The sequence below is a fragment of the Oncorhynchus gorbuscha genome, linkage group LG08, assembly GCF_021184085.1.
Source record: "Oncorhynchus gorbuscha isolate QuinsamMale2020 ecotype Even-year linkage group LG08, OgorEven_v1.0, whole genome shotgun sequence".
Lineage (NCBI taxonomy): Eukaryota > Metazoa > Chordata > Actinopteri > Salmoniformes > Salmonidae > Oncorhynchus > Oncorhynchus gorbuscha.
Window position 1 is genome coordinate 30373038 of NC_060180.1, and position 20762 is coordinate 30393799.

General features: G+C 43.9%; 1 protein-coding gene across 1 annotated transcript; it reads left to right on the forward strand.

Annotated features, from left to right (window-relative positions):
* The first annotated feature begins 14536 nt into the window (after nucleotides 1–14536).
* Nucleotides 14537–20093, forward strand: tmem72 (transmembrane protein 72). The gene is made up of 5 exons (XM_046357932.1): nucleotides 14537–14846; nucleotides 17445–17511; nucleotides 18133–18207; nucleotides 18451–18587; nucleotides 18821–20093. Exons 1-5 carry the CDS (start codon nucleotides 14771–14773, stop codon nucleotides 19231–19233), a joined length of 768 nt encoding a protein of 255 aa, XP_046213888.1. The 5' UTR covers nucleotides 14537–14770; the 3' UTR covers nucleotides 19234–20093.
* The last annotated feature ends 669 nt before the right edge of the window (nucleotides 20094–20762 follow it).

A 20762-nucleotide genomic window follows, 5' to 3' on the forward strand; every position in this document is an offset into this window, starting at 1 on the left:
TCTGGATACTGAAAATGTCCCAGTTCGTCCATGGCCTGCATACTCACCAGACATGTCACGCATTGAGCAAGTTTGGATGCTCTGGATCGACGTGTACGACAACGTGTTCCAGTACCCGCCAATATCCAGCAACTTCGCACAGCCATTGAAGAGGAGCGGGACAACATTCCACAATCCACTATCAACAGCCCGGATCAACTCTTTGTGAAAGAGATGCCGCGCTGCATGAGGCAAATGGTGGTCACACCAGATACTGACTGGTTTTCTGATCCACGCCCCTGCCTTTTCTTTTAGGGTATCTGTGCACAACAGATGCATATCAGTATTCACAGTCATGGGACATCCATAGATTAGGGCCTCGTGAATTTACTTCAATTGACTGATTTCTTCATAGGAACTGTAACTCTGTAAAATCTTTGAAATTGTTGAATGTTGCGTTTATATTTTTGTTCGGTGTATTTAGATGAACTAACTTCAAAGTAATGACTCGGGACGTCCTGTTTGATACGAAAGCTTCTTTTTAGTAATAATACTTGTTCACGTTACATTTAACAACTTTGTTTTGGTACAGAGCAATGCAGGTAAGATGCTGTCGGAAAGTCAGCCACAATCACTAGCACCTGCACATAATTGGCTCGTTATCTCTCTCATTCCTGTCGCAAGGCATTCTGGAACTTGCAGTCAAAAAGCGTAATTCAATTCAAACCAACACAATTACATATGTAAATAACTGTAAAGAAATATGTTTAGATACAGCTCAATGAGTTAACTTTAACATTAACTCTGTAACACATTAAAGTTACAACAGTGTATGTACATGAAAGCAGGGTAAAGCGAATAGGCATAAGGATAGATAATAATACAAATGAAAAACAGAGCAGCATGTGATGATTGTTATAGAGTGTGTGCGTGTGTAAGTGTATTTGTGTTGTGTCAGTATGCATGTGTGTATGTGTGCGTATGTAGTGTGAATGTGTGTCGGTTTTGTGTGAGAATGTCAGTGTACAGAGTGTGTACATAGTATGTATTTTTTCACCTTTATTTAACCAGGTAGGCAAGTTGAGAACAAGTTCTCATTTACAAAAGCAGTTCGACAGATACAACGACACAGAGTTACACATGGAGTAAAACAAACATACAGTCAATAATATAGTATAAACAAGTCTATATACGATGTGAGCAAATGAGGTGAGATAAGAGAGGCAAAGGCAAAAAAAGGCTATGGTGGCAAAGTAAATACAATATAGCAAGTAAAACACTGGAATGGTAGATTTGCAGTGGAAGAATGTGCAAAGTAGAAATATAAATAATGGGGTGCAAAGGAGCAAAATAAATAAATGAATAAAATAAATACAGTATTGGGATGAGGTAGTTGGATGGGCTATTTACAGATGGACTATGAACAGCTGCAATGATCTGTGAGCTGCTCTGACAGCTGATGCTTCAAGTTAGTGAGGGAGATAAGAGTCTCCAGCTTCAGCAATTTTTGCAGTTCGTTCCAGTCATTGGCAGCAGAGAACTGGAAGGAGAGGCGGCCAAAGTAGGAATTGGCTTTGGGGGTGACCAGTGAAATGTACCTGCTGGAGCGTGTGCTGCAGGTGGGTGCTGCTATGGTGACCAGCGAACTGAGATAAGGCAGGGTTTTACGTAGCAAAGACTTGTAAATGACCTGGAGCCAGTAGGTTTGGCGACGAGTATGAAGCAAGGGCCAGCCAACGAGAGCATACAGGTCGCAGTGGTTGTGTAGTATATGGGGCTTTGGTGACAAAACGGATGGCACTGTGATAGACTGCATCCAATTTGTTGAGTAGAGTGTTGGAGGCTATTTTGTAAATGACATCGCCGAAGTCGAGGATTGGTAGGATAGTCAGTTTTACGAGGGTATGTTTGGCAGCATGATTGAAGGATGCTTTGTTGCAAAACAGAAAGCCGATTCTAGATTTAATTTTGGATTGGAGATGCTTAATGTGAGTCTGGAAGGAGAGTTTACAATCTATCCAGGAAAGGCAGGCAATGAGGCAGTGATCGCTAAGAGGTTAAAGACAGCAGAGGTGTATTTGGAGGGCAAGTTGGTTAGGATGATATCTATGAAAATCCCTGTGTTTACGGATTTGGGGTCGTACCTGGTAGGTTCATTGATCATTTGTGTGAGATTGAGGGCATCAAGCTTAGATTGTAGGATGGCCCGAGGTATTAAGCATGTCCCAGTTTAAGTCACCTAGCAGCTCGAGCTCTGAAGATAAATCAAATCAAAGTTTATTTGTCATGTGCGCTGAATTCAACCTGGATACAACCTTACAGTGAAATGCTTACTTACAGGCTCTAACTAATGCAAAAAAGGTATAGGTGAACAATAGGTAGGTAAAGAAATAAAACAACAGTAAAAAGACAGGCTATATACAGTAGCGAGGCTACATACAGACACCGGTTAGTCAGGCTGATTGAGGTAGTATGTACATGTAGATATGGTTAAAGTGACTATGCATATCAAAAGTGCTTTGCGAAAGTATTCAGCCCCCTTGAACTTTGCGACCTTTTGCCACATTTCAGGCTTCAAACATAAAGATATAAAACTGTATTTTTTTGTGAAGAATCAACAACAAGTGGGACACAATCTTGAAGTGGAACGACATTTATTGGATATTTCAAACTTTTTTAACAAATCAAAAACTGAAAAACTGGGCGTGCAAAATTATTCAGCCCCTTTACCTTCAGTGCAGCAAACTCTCTCCAGAAGTTCAGTGAGGATCTCTGAATGATCCAATGTTGACCTAAATGACTAATGATGATAAATACAATCCACCTGTGTGTAATCAAGTCTCCGTATAAATGCACCTGCACTGTGATAGTCTCAGAGGTCCGTTAAAAGCGCAGAGAGCATCATGAAGAACAAGGAACACACCAGGCAGGTCCGAGATACTGTTGTGAAGAAGTTTAAAGCCGGATTTGGATACAAAAAGATTTCCCAAGCTTTAAACATCCCAAGGAGCACTGTGCAAGCGATAATATTGAAATGGAAGGAGTCAGACCACTGCAAATCTACCAAGACCTGGCCGTCCCTCTAAACTTTCAGCCCATACAAGGAGAAGACTGATCAGAGATGCAGCCAAGAGGCCCATGATCACTCTGGATGAACTGCAGAGATCTACAGCTGAGGTGGGACACTCTGTCCATAGGACAACAATCAGTCGTATATTGCACAAATCTGGCATTTATGGAAGAGTGGCAAGAAGAAAGCCATTTCTTAAAGATATCCATAAAAAGTGTTGTTTAAAGTTTGCCACAAGCCACCTGGGAGACACACCAAACATGTGGAAGAAGGTGCTCTGGTCAGATGAAACCAAAATTGAATATTTTGGCAACAATGCAAAACGTTATGTTTGGCGTAAAAGCAACACAGCTCATCAACCTGAACACACCACCCCACTGTCAAACATGCTGGTGGCAGCATCATGGTTTGGGCCTGCTTTTCTTCAGCAGGGACAGGGAAGATGGTTAAAATTGATGGGAAGATGGATGGAGCCAAATACAGGACCATTCTGGAAGAAAACCTGATGGAGTCTGCAAAAGACCTGAGACTGGGACGGTGATTTGTCTTCCAACAAGACAATGATCCAAAACATAAAGCAAAATCTACAATGGAATGGTTCAAAAATAAACATATCCAGGTGTTAGAATGGCCAAGTCAAAGTCCAGACCTGAATCCAAAAGAACTGAAAACTGCTGTTCACAAATGCTCTCCATCCAATCTCACTGAGCTCGACCTGTTTTGCAAGGAGGAATGGGAAAAAATTTCAGTCTCTCGATGTGCAAAACTGATAGAGACCCCAAGCGACTTACAGCCGTAATCGCAGCAAAAGGTGGCGCTACAAAGTATTAACTTAAGGGGGCTGAATAATTTTGCACGCCCAAATTCAGTTTTTGATCTGTTAAAAAAGTTTGAAATATCCAATAAATGTCGTTCCACTTCATGATTGTGTCCCACTTGTTGTTGATTCTTCACAAAAAAAAAGTTTTATATCTTTATGTTTGAAGCCTGAAATGTGGCAAAAGGTCGCAAAGTTCAAGGGGGCCGAATACTTTCGCAAGGCACTGTATGATGAAGAGTTAATTAGGATTATATCTATGAGGGTTTTCGTGTTTACGGATTTGGGGTTGTACCTGGTAGGTTCATTGATAATTTGTGTGAGGTTGAGGGCATCAAGCTTAGATTGTAGGATGGCCGGGATGAACCTCTTGAGACTAGGGGGCAGTATTTTGATGAAAAACATACCCAAATGAAACTGCCTATTTCTCAGGCCCAGAAGCTAGAATACAGTGGGGCAAAAAAGTATTGTCAGCCACCAATTGTGCAAGTTCTCCAACTTACAAAGATGAGAGAGGCCTGTCATTTTCATCATAGGTACACTTCAACTATGACAAACACATTTAGAAAAAGAATCCAGAAAATCACATTGTAGGATTTTTAATGAATTTATTTGCAAATTATGGTGGAAAATAAGTATTTGGTCAATAACAAAAGTTTACCTCAATACTTTGTTATATTCCCTTTGTTGGCAATGACAGAGGTCAAACGTTTTCTGTAATTCTTCACAAGGTTTTCACACACTGTTGCTGGTATTTTGGCCCATTCCTCCATGCAGATCTCCTCTAGAGCAGTGATGTTTTGGGGCTGTTGCTGGGCAACACGGACTTTCAACTCCCTCTAAAGATTTTCTATGGGGTTGAGATCTGGAGACTAGCTGGGCCACTCCAGGACCTTGAAATGCTTCTTACGAAGCAACTCCTTCGTTGCCCGGGCGGTGTGTTTGGGATCATTGTCATGCTGAAAGACCCAGCCACGTTTCATCTTCAATGCCCTTGCTGATGGAATGAGGTTTTCACTCAAAATCTCACGATACATGGCCCCATTCATTCTTTCCTTTACACAGATCAGTCGTCCTGGTCCCTTTGCAGAAAAACAGCCCCAAAGCATGTTGTTTCCACCCCCATGCTTCACAGTAGGTATGGTGTTCTTTGGATGCAACTCAGCATTCTTTGTCCTCCAAACACGACGAGTTGAGTTTTTACCACAAAGTTATATTTTGGTTTCATCTGACCATATGACATTCTCCCAAACTTCTTCTGGATCATCCAAATGCTCTCTAGCAAACTTCAGACGGGCCTGGACATGTACTGGCTTAAGCAGGGGGACACGTCTGGCACTGCAGGATTTGAGTCCCTGGCGGCGTAGTGTGTTACTGATGGTAGGCTTTGTTACTTTGGTCCCAGCTCTCTGCAGGTCATTCACACTTTTTGCTCACCGTTCTTGTGATCATTTTGACCCCACGGGGTGAGATCTTGCGTGGAGCCCCAGATCGAGGGAGATTATCAGTGGTCTTGTATGTCTTCCATTTCCTAAAAATTGCTCCCACAGTTGATTTCTTCAAACCAAGCTGCTTACCTATTGCAGATGCAGTCTTCCCAGCCTGGTGCAGGTCTACAATTTTGTTTCTGGTGTCCTTTGACAGCTCTTTGGTCTTGGCCATAGTGGAGTTTGGAATGTGACTGTTTGAGGTTGTGGACAGGTGTCTTTTATACTGATAACAAGTTAAAACAGGTGCCATTAATACAGCTAACGAGTGGAGGACAGAGGAGCCTCTTAAAGAAGAAGTTACAGGTCTGTAAGAGCCAGAAATCTAGCTTGTTTGTAGGTGACCAAATACTTATTTTCCACCATAATTTGCAAATAAATTCATTAAAAATCCTACAATGTGATTTTCTGGATTTTTTTGTCTCATGTTGTCTGTCATAGTTGAAGTGTACCTATGATGCAATTTACAGGCCTCTCTCCTCTTTTTAAGTGGGAGAACTTGCACAATTGGTGGCTGACTAAATACTTTTTTGCCCCACTGTATGTCTATGTCCTAGGAAATGTTCTTGCTAATTACGACCTCATGCTAATCACATTAGGCTACATTAGCTCAACCATCCCGCAGGTGGGACACCAATAATGTAGAGGTTTTAAATAGCCATCACTAGGCGGCTTCCACCCCGGTTACGTAACCCTGCACCTTAGAAGCTGCTGGCCCATATACATAGACTTGAAATCACAGGCCACTTTTTAATAATGGAACACTAGTCACTTTAATAATGTTTACATATGTTTTCATTACTCATCTCATATGTACACTACCGTTAAAAAGTTTGGGGTCACTTAGAAATGATCAATTAGCCTTTTAAAATGATCAACTTGGATTAGCTAACACAACGTGCCATTGGAACATAGGAGTGATGCTTGCTGATAATGGGCCTCTATACGCCTCTGTAGATATTCCATTAAAAATCAGCTGTATCCAGCTACAATAGGGGTGCGAACTGGCGGCAGAGAAGTGAGACGCAGGAGAGAAATAACTGTGTTTCCAACTGTGCAGTTCGTTAACAAACAAAAACCCTGGAAAACAGACTAATAAAATAAATGGGTCCATAACCCAACGCACACCAGGACAGATGAGCACAAGCACTTACAACAAACAATCACCGACAAGGACATGAGGGGGAACAGAGGGTTAAATACACAACATGTAATTGATGGGATTGGAACCAGGTGTGATGGAAGACAAGACAAAACCAATGGAAAATGAAAAGAGGATCAGCGATGGTTAGAAGGTCGGTGACTTCGACCGCCGAACGCTGCCCGAACACGGAGAGGGACCAACTTCGGCGGAAGTCATGACAAGTAATTTACAACACTAACAATTTCTACACTGTATTTCTGATCAATTTGATGTTAATTTCATGGAATATTTTTGTTGCTTTTCTGTCAAAAACAAGGACATTTCTAAGTGACCCCAAACTTTTGAACGGTAGTGTATATACTGTATTCTATTCTACTGTATTTTAGTCTATGCCACTCTGATATGTTTCATCTTTATATATTCCCTTATTCCATTATTTTACTTTTATGTTGTGTGTATTGTGTGTATTGTTGTGAATGATTAGATATCACTGTACTGTTGGAGCAAGCATTTAGCTACACTTGCAATAACATCTGCTAAACATGTGTACGTGACAAATACAATTGGATTTGATTTGATTTGAATCAGCGTCATTGTTTGTTTGTTTGTTTCCAACGTCATTTATTTATCCAGGTGCTCCAGTGTCAAAAGGTCATTTCAGTCATCCTAACAACTGCCGCACATTTGGATCTGTTGAGTGTTTATTGCATATTTACCTAATTAAACGTTCACTTTATTCAGTCCCAATGCACATCTACCGTGGTTTATTCAGTCCCAATGCACATCTACCGTGGTTTATTCAGTCCCAATGCACATCTACCGTGGTTTATTCAGTCCCAATGCACATCTACCGTGGTTTATTCAGTCCCAATGCACATCTACCGTGGTTTATTCAGTTCCAATGCACATCTACCGTGGTTTATTCAGTCCCAATGCACATCTACCATGGTTTATTCAGTCCTAATGCACATCTACCGTGGTTTATTCAGTCCCAATGCACATCTACCGTGGTTTATTCAGTCCCAATGCACATCTACTGTGGTTTATTCAGTCCCAATGCACATCTACCGTGGTTTATTCAGTCCCAATGCACATCTACCGTGGTTTATTCAGTCCCAATGCACATCTACCGTGGTTTATTCAGTCCCAATGCACATCTACCGTGGTTTATTCAGTCCCAATGCACATCTACCGTGGTTTATTACAGTGTTAATGAATGCACTAAACACGCTCCTCAGTTGACACGTATTCGAATGTGAAGTAGATAGTCTGTAGTCCATCAGCTAAGCTTAACATGTTTGTTTTTTAAACTTTATTTGGATAGTCCCGAAGCATATCTACAGTTAGTTACTAGAATGATAACAAATATTCTGTTCAATTGTAACTGACATGCAGTTGAGATGCTGCTGATAGTCTACAGATGGCTTGTATACATGGACTATAGATGACTTTGTTGAAAATGATGAGATATACTGTTGAGACACTCCTGAAAGGCTTAAGATATGCTGTTGAAATGCTGCTGATAGTCTACAGAAAGTTGGTGGAACATCTGCAGATGGACGACAAACACTTTGTTGTTGAAAGTCAACCAACATGCTGTCGACATTTTACTGATAGTCTGTAGATTTTTTTGTCGAGCATCTACAGATGGACTACCCAAATCAAGTGTTACCCTCTCTTCCTCTCTCCTTCTCTCCTACTCTCTGGCCACTGTCACTCTACACAGACATGTATAATGTCCTCTTCTCCTCGGCCCTCCTCGGCCCTCCCCGGCCCTCCCCGGCCCTCCTGGGCCCTCCTCGGCCCTCCTGGGCCCACCTGGGCCCTCCTCGCCCCTCCTCGCCCCTCCTCGCCCCTCCCCGGCCCTCCTGGGCCCTCCTCGCCCCTCCTCGGTCCTCCTGGGCCCTCCCCGGCCCTCCTGGGCCCTCCTCGCCCCTCCTGGGCCCACCTGGGCCCTCCTCGCCCCTCCTCGCCCCTCCTCGGCCCTCCCCGGCCCTCCTGGGCCCTCCTCGCCCCTCCTCGGCCCTCCCCGGCCCTCCTGGGCCCTCCTCGCCCCTCCTCGGCCCTCCTGGGCCCTCCTCGGCCCTCCTCATCTGGTGACGCTACCGGTCTCGTCACGTTAAAGAAATGAGAAAGCACAATTCTTCCCGTCTGAGTTATCTAACAGATGTTACAGTCTGGTCAATGTCCTGGTCATGTTTAGCATCAGAGACTGTGGTAAAGAAAGCAGACTGGGTCTGAGACAGAGACAGACATACAAAGACAGGGAAAGGAGACAAAGAACATGCGTGAGTAAAATGTCTGTGGAAGCCAAGAAAAGGAATGCCATATTACAGCCTACGTGTTGTTGTGATTGCGTTGTTTGCTCTATGACATGTTAGTTCATATGCCTTGTGGCCGTGATATCTCGGCCTAAGACTGAGACAATAGGACACAGTGGCAGAATCAATTCAACCACACCTTTGTTCCGTCATAAAATCGGAGAGCAACATCTGTCCACAAAACATGTTGCAATGTAACAAACAGTTAAATGACCGACAGCATGGTCAAGAAAGTGAATGTTTCTGACTACTGAACAACTATTGATTTAGAACCATGGAGAATTACAGTGAGTTGCAAAGAAAACAGGCACTGCCTCCACTATATTCCAGGACAATTTCAACAGCATCTAATCACCTATGCTTAATCTAATACAGTGACAACTAAAATATACCAAAAAAATGTATTTAGTCCAATCAACGTAATCTTAATCTGATTAATGCAATATCTCAGGCAAGAGGCACAATGTATGAGTTTATGGTTGGATCAGAATCAACGTTAAAATCATTGGCCAGAATGAAGTAAAACCACAAGTCCAAATTCCTATCTCTATTTATTTTTTATTTTTTTCATTTCACCTTTATTTAACCAGGTAGGCTAGTTGAGAACGATAATACAATAGAAAAAGTCTATATACAGTGTGTGCAAATGAGGCAAAATAATTACAATATAGCTACTAAACACTGGAATGATAGATGTGCAGAAGATGAGTGCGCAAGTAGAGATACTGGGGTGCAAAGGAGCAAAAATAAAATAAATAAATAACAGTATGGGGATGAGGTAGTTGGATGGGGTATTTACAGCTGGGCTATGTACAAGTGCATTGATCTGTGAGCTGCTCTGACAGCTGGTGCTTAAAGTTAGTGAGGGAGATATGAGTCTCCAGCTTCAGTTAATTTTGCTATCCATAGCTAATTTAGGAAAGGGACCATTTTATCTAGCTAGCTTGCTAGCCACCGGAGGACAACGACACATGAGATGCAACAATTAAAGTTTTCTGTCAATGACGTTTGATTTCTAATGTGATGTGTTTGGTGGCTTCCCCCTTTTTTTTGGTCTGCCAGGACCATTCATGTTTGGCTCACTCAGTTTATCTCAATGCGGATTGGCTATTGTTTGATACTTTTTTTAAAGGGAGGCCAAACACTCTCTGACATTCCTTTCATTCAATGCTACAGGTGGCAACAATGTCGTACTCTTTTTGACCAGACAGCATCAGATAGATTGGGCTATACATACAGAGACAGAGGGGCGCTGTTTTGTTCGCCTCTTGCGAATTGAAACACAGAGAGACGAAAGATACATAAATATTTTTTGCTGTTCATTCTTTTGGAGAATCCTGGCTTCCTTTGGCATCCATGAATACAACACTAAAGTGTTGTAACACTACAGTAAGGCAGTGTGTAACAGACTGATGCAAACGGATGTAAAAGCAGTGTTGTGTAGTGAAGTACTACCACCACAAGGTGGCACTCTAGAGTAGTGAATACTCCACTACACTGTACCACCGCTATCAGTATGACAATCGGGTGTAGCTAATGACATATTGGAATATGATACAATCAGCTTAACCAGCTTGTGCTATATTTCATATGTAATTCATCATTGTGACTTTGTCTTTTTTCAGAAACAAAACCCACTATTTACACTCAGTGAAGCCTTTCGAAAAGTACACTGCTATATTTGTCTCTGACTGTTTCTGTACAAGGGTAATTACTGAGCATGTCTGAAAATTGTTTAACCACCAGATAAAACTGCCACTGTAATCGCCATTAGAGCTGTATTCCCTGTAGGAAGATGAGTAACAGATGCCCATGTGGGTAACTCTTCATGAGTAACAGATGCCCACGTGGGTAGACTACAGGCCCAGGACTCATGTCTCAGCGCTGGCTAATATGGGAAGAGTGTGTGTGTCAGTGTTTGTATGTGTATGTGTCGCATACAAGCATGATTGTGTGAGGGGGGCCTGTCGATGTGTCAGATCCTCTGTCTACAGCTCAATTCACCAAATCAAAACATTGAACTGTAATTACACTGTGACACTATATTCACACGTATACTGGATATCTGTCAGCTTGCTTAAGTTATTTTCACCCACACCAAACTCTATCTACACCTGTCTTGTGTTCCCATTACTAGACTGTGTTCTCTGCCCAATTCCCTGAGAGTGTGTGGAGTGAAAAGTACCCCGTTTGTTATTGCAGAGGGAGGATTAGAGGATGTGACGGGAACAGTTGACAGTCTGTCTGTTCCACCACCTGTAGACTGTAATGCAATATTCTGTTCTCAGAGTAACGACCACTAATCACCCCAACAACGGACTGCAACTGGGTTAGTGTCTGACATGTTTTATTACATACGCACACAAACTCAGGCATACACGCACACACACATACACAAGCATGCACGCACGCACGCACGCACACACAACACCTCCCATTTTGGTCAGGCTAGGTCAGGCTAGGTTTAGTTTCACAAAAAAGTGTCTTTGTGTGTGTGTTTTATTATTTATGCCTAGTTTGTTGTGTCGGAGAGATCGGAGACTGACAGACCAAACAAATGTGCAGTGATTACACCAGCCAGTCTTGTTGGTATACTGCTACGTCGGAGTAGAAGGCACACATTGATATTCTTGTTATGCGGTATCTGCAATGTGATGTTTACTGTTTGTTGTTGTGGTGTTCATTGTTTGTTAATGGTGGTAAGGCCATTTCAGTCAAATGTGGGCATTATAAGTGGGTGGTCTTTTCTGTGATGTCCTGTACATGGGGATGTAAACATGTATGCCCTATATCACTCTCATCTGAGGAGGGTGGCGAGGCAGACGAGAGACTAGAGGTTTTAGAGCATCACGTCCCAGACCAGACCTCCTTACAGGCTAGTGTGGGTGGTTGTGGTCTAAGGTTATGATAAAACATACAGAGCTGGGCCTCCCGAGTGGCGCAGTGATCTAAGGCACTGCATCGCAGTGCTAGAGGTCTCACTACAGACCCGGGTTTGATCCCGGGCTTTATGACAATTGGCTGTGATCGGAAGTCCCATAAGGCGGAGCACAATTGGCCCAACGTCGTCCGGGTTAAGGGAGAGTTTGGCCAGAGGGGCTTTACTTGGCTCATTGCGCTCTAGTGACTCATTGGGCCGGGTGCCTGCAGGCTGACCTTAGTTGTCAGGTGAACAGTGTTTCCTCAGACACATTGGTGCGCTGGCTTCCGGGTTAAGCGGGCGGGTGTTAAGAAGCGAGGTTTGGCATGTCATGTTTCAAAGGACGCATGACTCCACCTTTGCCTCCACAGCCTATTGGGTAGATGCAGCAACGATAAAAAATATCAAGCTGACAATTGTTCATGTTTTGCAGCATAACGTGCACTTCAATGACCTAACTCTACTTAATAGAGCTATAGGACAACGACATTGTTTCTAGGACATATGATTGTGGCCGTTACTACAACATTTGCTGTGGTTCAGTTCAGTATCTTCTAGTTGCAGCTGCAGACCATGGTCATCTGGATCCTAGGTCACAGAGAATACTTTTGCAATGTATTGGGGTTGTGCCGCAGAGTCTCATCAATATTGAATTGTTATAAAGACGTGGTTATGAAACCCACGAGACAAAACAAATATAAAACTCTTAAACAGAGAAAAACACTCTCATAAATTATGCTATTTAACCCCAGGTCTTCATGCTCCACTCAAACGGCTCCCTTTAATAGTCCTACATATTATTCTACACATTTTGTGTTCTTTCCGATTAACATTTCTGGACAAACTTAGTCTCTCCAGCAGCAGTTAGCCTCCATAGTTTCCCGGATTCACAGAGTGTTGTGTTTGATTTGGATTGAAACAGTTGATTATTGCTAGAAGCTTGCATCACAGTAGGTTAAACACACACAAATAACCTGGCTGTTAAGCTGGAAACAAGTGGACTTGGATTGGGAAACAAAGGTGCCCTTGTGAGTGAGTTTGTGTATGAGTGCATTTGCTTGCTTGAGTGTGTGTGTATGTGTGTGTGTGTGTGTGTGTGTGTGTGTGTGTGTGTGTGTGTGTGTGTGTGTGTGTGTGTGTGTGTGTGTGTGTGTGTGTGTGTGTGTGTGTGTGTGTGTGTGTGTGTGTGTGTGTGTGTGTGTGTGTGTGTGTGTGTGTGTGTGTGTGTGTGTGTGTGTATAATGAGATTTACATACTTGAACCCACAACAGGAGTCAATCTGAGGTCCAGCTCTGTCTGTGTTTCTGCCAATAGGACTACCACAGGTCCGGTACTCAGTGTGTGTGCCAGCTTACAGTGTGTGTGTGTGTGTGTGTGTGTGTGTGTCTGTGTGTGTGTGTGTGTGTGTGTGTGTGTGTGTGTGTGTGTGTGTGTGTGTGTGTGTGTGTGTGTGTGTGTGTGTGTGTGTGTGTGTGTGTGTGTGTGTGTGTGTGTGTGCGCCTGTGTGTGTGTCACCGCTGATCAAGGGGTCTTTGTTGGCGGCGGCAGCATGTTTTCCACTCTTCACAGCATTTCCACACTCTTAAAGTTCCTCAGGGCTTAAACAGCTAGGCATCTCGGGTATGTTCTAAACATCTAGGGCAGGAGTCGGCAGCAGGCAGCCTGTGGGCCAAAACCGTGCCACTATTGATTTTTTTTTGTTTAAAAAAAAAAATACTAAAGTAACCAGGAATTCAGCTAAAATGTTATTTAGAAAATATGTCCCCAAGTATTCCCATGGATAGAAAAAGAGACAAGGGGCAATTCCACTTAAGTTCTGTCACCGAGCAAGACCCACTGTTCCCCCGGACGCCGAAGACTTAAATGCGGAAGGTATCCATCCCCCTTTCCCTTTCACGAAAACGTATGCCATACAAAAACCATTTATTTCAAAGTTAAACAAACCATACAACTCTATGCATAAGGACTGCTTTTAACAATTTACACTGAATATTTTACAAAAAAAACATTTACTGGGAGAGATGTGCGGATGCAAAGTGCGGTAAAATAATTCCAGTAACATCAGCTACGTATGTGCACTTCACTGCCCTGGGGCATCACTTTAGACCAGGGGAAAGAGTGCCCCCTACTGGCCCACCAACACCACATCCAGCAGCATTTGGTCTCCCATCCAGGGACTGATCAGGACCAACCCTGCCGAGCTCCCAAGGCAAGCCATCAGTGGGCTGCAGAGTGGTATGCTGCTGGTGAAGGGAGCTAGGATGCTTATCTTCTGAAGGTCGTTGACCTCAGTGTGTGAGTGTCTTTGCCTGCATGTGTGGCGTTTACGTACGTACGTGCGTGTGTGTGTGTGTCTGTGTTTATGACCACCTCTGGGAAGGGCAATCCAGCCACAGCATTATTTTTAATGTCATTCACAAACCAGGTAATCTTTAACCAGCCATCAGAAAGAACACTCTGTACAAACACCCTTCACCAACCTGTAGCGCTCACACACAAACACCCGATACACACACAACCATGATCCGACCGGCCACACTCACCTTGTGTGTGTGGAATGCTGTATAAACCGACTAAGTGTGTGTGTGTGTGTGTGTGTGTGTGTGTGTGTGTGTGTGTGTGTGTGTGTGTGTGTGTGTGTGTGTGTGTGTGTGTGTGTGTGTGTGTGTGTGTGTGTGTGTGTGTGTGTGTGTGTGTGTGTGTGTGTGTGTGTGTGTGTGTGTGTGTGTGTGTGTGTGTGTGTGTTTCAACGCTGCTTTAGACCGATTAGTACCCAGCCACTCACTGAGCGGCTCAGACAGACTGAGCCCCATGGAGCTGTGTGGATGCTGCCTCTGTTGCCACTGTAACCCCTGGAGCTGAAATTGCATAGTGCATCTGTAGCTACTGAAGCTCACCTGTGAGATTGTACTGCAAAATGTCACATTAATATAGTCTCCAATAGAACCCACAGACTGACGTTTGAACTGGAGAGAGGTGGATTAGAGAAGGACGAAAGAAGAGTTGTAAAAGAGGAGAGAAGTGTTTGCGCGATGGGCAGCGTGGTGACAGCCTGGTGGGTCGTGGTAGAGGTTGCCTGCAGGATTCTGGGTATTTCTACGTCAGCAGGTAGGAGACCGCAGGACTGTAATTGACTGGACACACACACTATCTCTTTCTCATTCACACAACATCAGGTAGGAGACAGACTGTAGGCCTGGACTTTAAAATGGAGCTGTGAGACTAATTTTGTCATCTATCGCAGAGTGAGTGAGTGAGTGAGTGAGTGAGTGAGTGAGTGAGTGAGTGAGTGAGTGAGTGAGTGAGTGAGTGAGTGAGTGAGTGAGTGAGTGAGTGAGTGAGTGAGTGAGTGAGTGAGTGAGTGAGTGAGTGAGTGAGTGAGTGTATAGGATTAATCATGAACCTTAAGGCTTATTTCCTCTTGTTCTCTAGTGAGAACAGCAGGCTAAATAGTCTAGACTAATACGTACTGTATTGTATGATATATAACTGTGTTTTAGTGCTCCTAGAGGGCTACGGAGACACAGAGCTCCCTCAGTCTACTCTCATACTATATCATAGCATGAATCACATACTGCTTTGTTTCAGCTACAGTACACTCTCTACCTCCTGCTATATCCATTTAAAGGTCTGGTATTTACAGTGTAATATACATGGGACATCTATATGTCTGAGTGGTATGTGTCTAGTCTCACATCACACAGAACTCATCTCTTACTGTCTTATTGGCTAATTTGACCATATGCTGACACACACACACTTACTTTTTAGATCTACACCGTCCCTTTGAGAAGCATGTCATTTTCCACTAGGTCTAGTCTACAGGCAGCGTTAATTCTCCAAACACTCCATAAAGTCCTTACTAACCATTTAGCCTCGGTCCCCTGATCGAGACATATTCCCTTGGTGCAGATTCCAGCACCGCATTTCTGGTGAACAGATTTGACCAATGACTTCCACATGTCAGTAGTGACCACCGTTTCAACCCTGTCACCTTACTCACACACACACACACACACACACACACACACACACACACACACACACACACACACACACACACACACACACACACACACACACACACACACACACACACACACACACACACACACACACACACACACACACACACACACACACGCACATACATGTATGCACGCACACACACACAAATTTAAACCGTTTTAAAGTCACACACACACAATCCCTATTTAAAATGTAAACCATTTAAAGAAATTGAGTCTATCCTTAACAAGCAACCCACAAACAGTTGACTCACTCTCGCTTCACTTTCTTGAATGTAATGTAGACATACTGCAGTGGTACCCACTTCACTGCAGATATTTATTTATTTGAATACATTTTTCAAGGAGTTGGGCTGTACCACTCCTTTTGTATTTTGTGAAAGCCTTACTGAAGAGATAGTACAGTGTTGGAAAGATGAGGGGGAGACTGAGGCAATGGTGTGCCGCCCCATGGGTCTCCCGGTCAACTGCGACAGAGCCTGGACTCCAACCAGGATCTCTAGTGGCCTTAGATCACTGTGCCACTTGGGAAGCCTCATGGACCCCTCTTTGTGCACGGGGGCATTGTCATGCTGAAACAGGTAAGGGCCTTCCCAAACTGTTGCCACAAATTTGGAAGCACAGAGCCATCTAGAATGTCATTGTATGCTGTAGCATTAACATTTCCCTTCACTGGAACTAAGGGGCCAAGCCCAAACCATGAAAAACCGACCCAGACCATTATTCCTCCAAACTTTACATTTGGCATTATGCATTGGGGCATGGGCGCGTTCTCCTGGCTCCAGAATCGAATAACGGCAAGCTTTACACCAATCCAGCCGACGCTTTGCATTGCACATGGTGATCCTAGGCTTGTGTGCGGCTGCTCGACCACGGAAGCCCATTTCATGAAGCTCCAGACAAACAGTTCTTGTGCTGACGTTGCTTCCAGAGGCAGTTTGGAACTTGGTAGTGAGTGTTGCAATCGATTATTTTTAAGTGCTATGCGCTTCAAACGTGTGGCCAATCACTTCATGGCTGAGCTGTTGTTGCTACTAGACATTTCCACTTCACAACAACAGCACTAACAATTAAGTGGTCTAACAGGGCAGACATTTGACGAACTGACTTATTGGAAAGGTGGCATCCTATGACAGTGCCACGTTGAAAGTCACTGAGCTCTTCAGCAAGGCCATTCTACTGCCAATGTTTGCCAATGATTCCATGGCTGTGAGCTCGAATTTATACACCTGTCAGCAACAGGTGTGGCTGAACTAGCCAGATCCACTAATTTGAAGGGGTGTCCACATACTTTTGTATATATAGTGTACTTAGGAAAGACAGCCATGTGGTAATTCTGACATCTAGTGGCCACTACATGTACGAATAACCTGTCGGACAATTAGGCCGAGAGTTAGTTTGGAATAAAGGACTTAATTCAGTAGTTAATTTACTATCAATTTCATCTAAATCATCATCACTATTTTGTTTAAATGCTAAATGTGAAGTGTGTGTGTGTGTGTGTGTGTGTGTGTGTGTGTGTGTGTGTGTGTGTGTGTGTGTGTGTGTGTGTGTGTGTGTGTGTGTGTGTGTGTGTGTGTGTGTGTGTGTGTGTGTGTGTGTGTGTGTGTGTGTGTGTGTGTGTGTGTGTGTGTGTGTGTGTGTGTTCATGTGTAACCTGCCCTTCTGCTGTCTCCAGTGCTTTGTGTTGTAGGAGTGGAGACGTTACGACAGGGGAAGTTCCACAGTCTGGCCATCTACCTGCTGTGAGTACTCTCATTGGATAGAAATGATCACTGCTAAACTCTGATAGGCTATATAAAAACTTCCTGCTTCACTTGGATAGGTTACTGTTGGTACATACAGTTCCCAATAAGTCACACAGGAGTCCCTCTAGACCCCCCCCCCCCTACACACACACATACACACACACACACACAACAACACACACACACACACACTACTTTAATAAAAGAAAGAATGTGTGTTTCAGGTCAATCTGCACTCATAATGGAAAAAAAGGAGGGTGGCTAGGGGAGGGGTGGTCTATGGTGGGGGAGGCAGTACAGGAAGAGCGGGGCAAGCAGGAGGAGAGGCAAGTGACCTGGGTCACTGTCCTACTTTACATTATGTCTGTGACCCATGGCTAAACTCCCATGAAGCAACACGCACTGCACAGCACAGGAAAACATCTCCCTGAGGAGTAGAGAAATGCAAGACTGTTTATTACATTTATCAACAGTGGAGACCGAGTCTTCTGATAGGAAATGTCATGGGTTGTACTCTGTATGACATTGTCCCTTATTCTGGTCCGTAGTTGTCTGATCACTAGCATCTGTTTGGTTCTTGGTCTGTTCTTTGATCTGTTTGTGTGTTGAAACCCTTAGGGTGTCTGGGGCAGGTATGATGGTGTTTGAGGTAGCCTACTTCCTAGATACCCTCCTGCAGATGTGTCTGCCGTGAGTACACTACCCACAATCTCCAACTAAGGCTTTGTCTAAGTGTGCATCCAAAATTGTACATTATTCTCTGTATGGTGCACTACTATGGGAGCCAAAGGGCGAGAGTGTTGTATAGGGAATAGGATGCAATTTGTCCTTTGTCATCATAGCAAATGTGTGGCTATTTCTTTCATAAGTGAAGTGAACAAAAAAAACTCAAACATAATACTGTCCCCTGCTTTTCCCCCTCCTCTCTCTAGTTTCCCCCCCAGGGTGGCGTGTGTTTGTGTTGTGGGGAAAGATGGCTCGTCTTGGAGGCTTTCAGAAGTTCCTCTACTACTCCATGATGTCAGTGGTGTGTTTCCTTCACCCTGTGTTAGTGTGGCATGCTGTTATACCAGGTAACACCACTCTACCAGGTAACAACATTACCTAACCATGGCATTATCCTTACCTAACCATCATTACCAGGTACTACTACACACTATTATTACATTAAATAAGGTTGATGTAATTCTCAAACATTGATACTCACCCAACATGTCTTTTAGATTCTCTTTAAATTCAAAACAACATCTGATGTTTAAATGTATTGTATTTCTTCAGTTTGAAAAGTTCTCTCCTATGATTCCAGGCATCATGCTCCTGGTCACAGCCTTCTTCAACTTCATCCTCAGCAAAAATACCGAAACAGTGTCCCCTAAAGACCTGGAGGACAATGTAGGGATAACATCTGTGTGTGTGTCTGAGAGAGGCGGGACAGAACATACCTTCTCTTTCCTCCACATGGCGATGGGCAAGAGAGGGGCAGGGCTGGCCTTCGTACCCAGGGAGAGTGGCTTGGGAGTGGGGGAGAGAGGAGAGAGCAGCCGGGCCATGCTGGAGGTAGAGATGGAGCAGCCAGGGTCAGAACTAGAGCGAGTGAGGAAAGAGAAGAATAGACATGTGCATTTCCAGAACAGTGCTACAGAGGAGACCGAAATGGAGGAGTACCGTGACTTTGAACCAGAGACCACCTCGGACACCGCACTTATGATCACGAACTGAACATTACACTACTGTTATTCATTGAAGGCCCAGGACAATATGGTGGAGAAGAGAGACTGAGCTCCATTAACATCAGCAGAGCTGAGGCACAGTGGAGAAGATGGCCAAAGACTGCCAGAAGTGGAGAACCTTGTCGGTGCGGAGGAGTGGACGAGTGAGTGTGTGACACTACAGAAGCAATACAGTTGGGGGTCAGCTGGAGCGGGGCTTGAACCAGGGAACTCCTCAGACACCGCACATACACTACTATAGTAATGCAGGGGGACAGTTGAGGTGAGGTTTGAACCACGGGCCTTGAGGTTAAAGGTGAATTGTGGTGGTGGTGGTGACTAAACGTTTGGATGCTGATGCTCATCAGTCAATGACCCAATGCCAAATAATGCATATAATCAATGGTCTATATACTATAGGAGAGTTAACTCATTGAAAACAGACGAACGTGTTTGCTTGCCCCCTTCTTTCTTAGATTGAACACATTTCTGTTAGCTAATGGTAATATAAAGACCAGAAACACTGGCTTTGTATGAAACAGGTGTGGGCCCCACATTCCACGAGCTGTAGGAGGGTCACACACTACACAGACGTTTGGGAAAGGCTGCTGTTACTAACTGCTGACTGCACAGTCTTAAGTTTGACTTAATCTATTGCATATGATGAAGATGATAATGATTTTAATGATTTTAATAGTGATCATAATGACGATGGCGATGGTGATCATTTAAAGTAAGGGTCTGATTTTAAGCGAGGCAGTCCACTAAAGTGAATGTATGTGCTGTATGGAATCTGTTTTAGCTGCACACAGAACATGTGTATAATGTTTTGCACATGTAGAATGATTTCTATAGTAATAAAACCCCTTTGTACCGACGGATTGTGAGGCTTTATGGTGTTGTTCTACAATGTAATTTCACCAAATCCTCTTTCTCAGGTGCTATGGATGATTTACTGTACATATCTGGAGAAGTGTGGGGGAAGCATTAAGGGTCAGGGCAGTGTGTGTGTGTGTGTGTGTGTGTGTGTGTGTGTGTGTGTGTGTGTGTGTGTGTGTGTGTGTGTGTGTGTGTGTGTGTGTGTGTGTGTGTGTGTGTGTGTGTGTGTGTGTGTGTGCGCTTGTCTGTTTGGGCAGATGGTCACTTACATCCCCCATGCATTATTCATATACAGCAAGAACCCTTTCTGTGTCCCTGAACTTCTGACCCTGGTCCCCTATGTGAGAGTGAGTGAGTGTGTGTGTGTGTGTGTGTATATGTGCTTACTTCTGTGTTGTGTGTGAAGGATTGTGTGTATGGTTATTTATTACACTCCCTGTTTGGGTGTGCGTGTTGTGTGCGTGCGTGCATGTCGTAACGGACCACCTAGGTGGGGTGACCATGCTGATGGAGCACAGGAAGAGGTTACTCCTGGATTGTCCTAGCCACCCACTGGGAACAAGAAGTCAGTTCAACGTCTAGTTTGGATTGACTTAGTAGAGTTGTCAACTAACGTGAATTCAACGTGAAATCCACAAATAAGTCACCATGTCGTCGGAT

What these genes read in the sequence shown, in the direction of transcription:
- tmem72 (XM_046357932.1), top strand. Translation starts at nt 14,771, where the DNA reads ATGGGCAGCGTGGTGACAGCCTGGTGGGTCGTGGTAGAGGTTGCCTGC. An exon ending in GGGTATTTCTACGTCAGCAG is followed by an intron (nt 14,847 to 17,444) that starts GTAGGAGACCGC and finishes TGCTGTCTCCAG; the next exon opens with TGCTTTGTGTTGTAGGAGTG. An exon ending in GTGGCATGCTGTTATACCAG is followed by an intron (nt 18,588 to 18,820) that starts GTAACACCACTC and finishes CTATGATTCCAG; the next exon opens with GCATCATGCTCCTGGTCACA.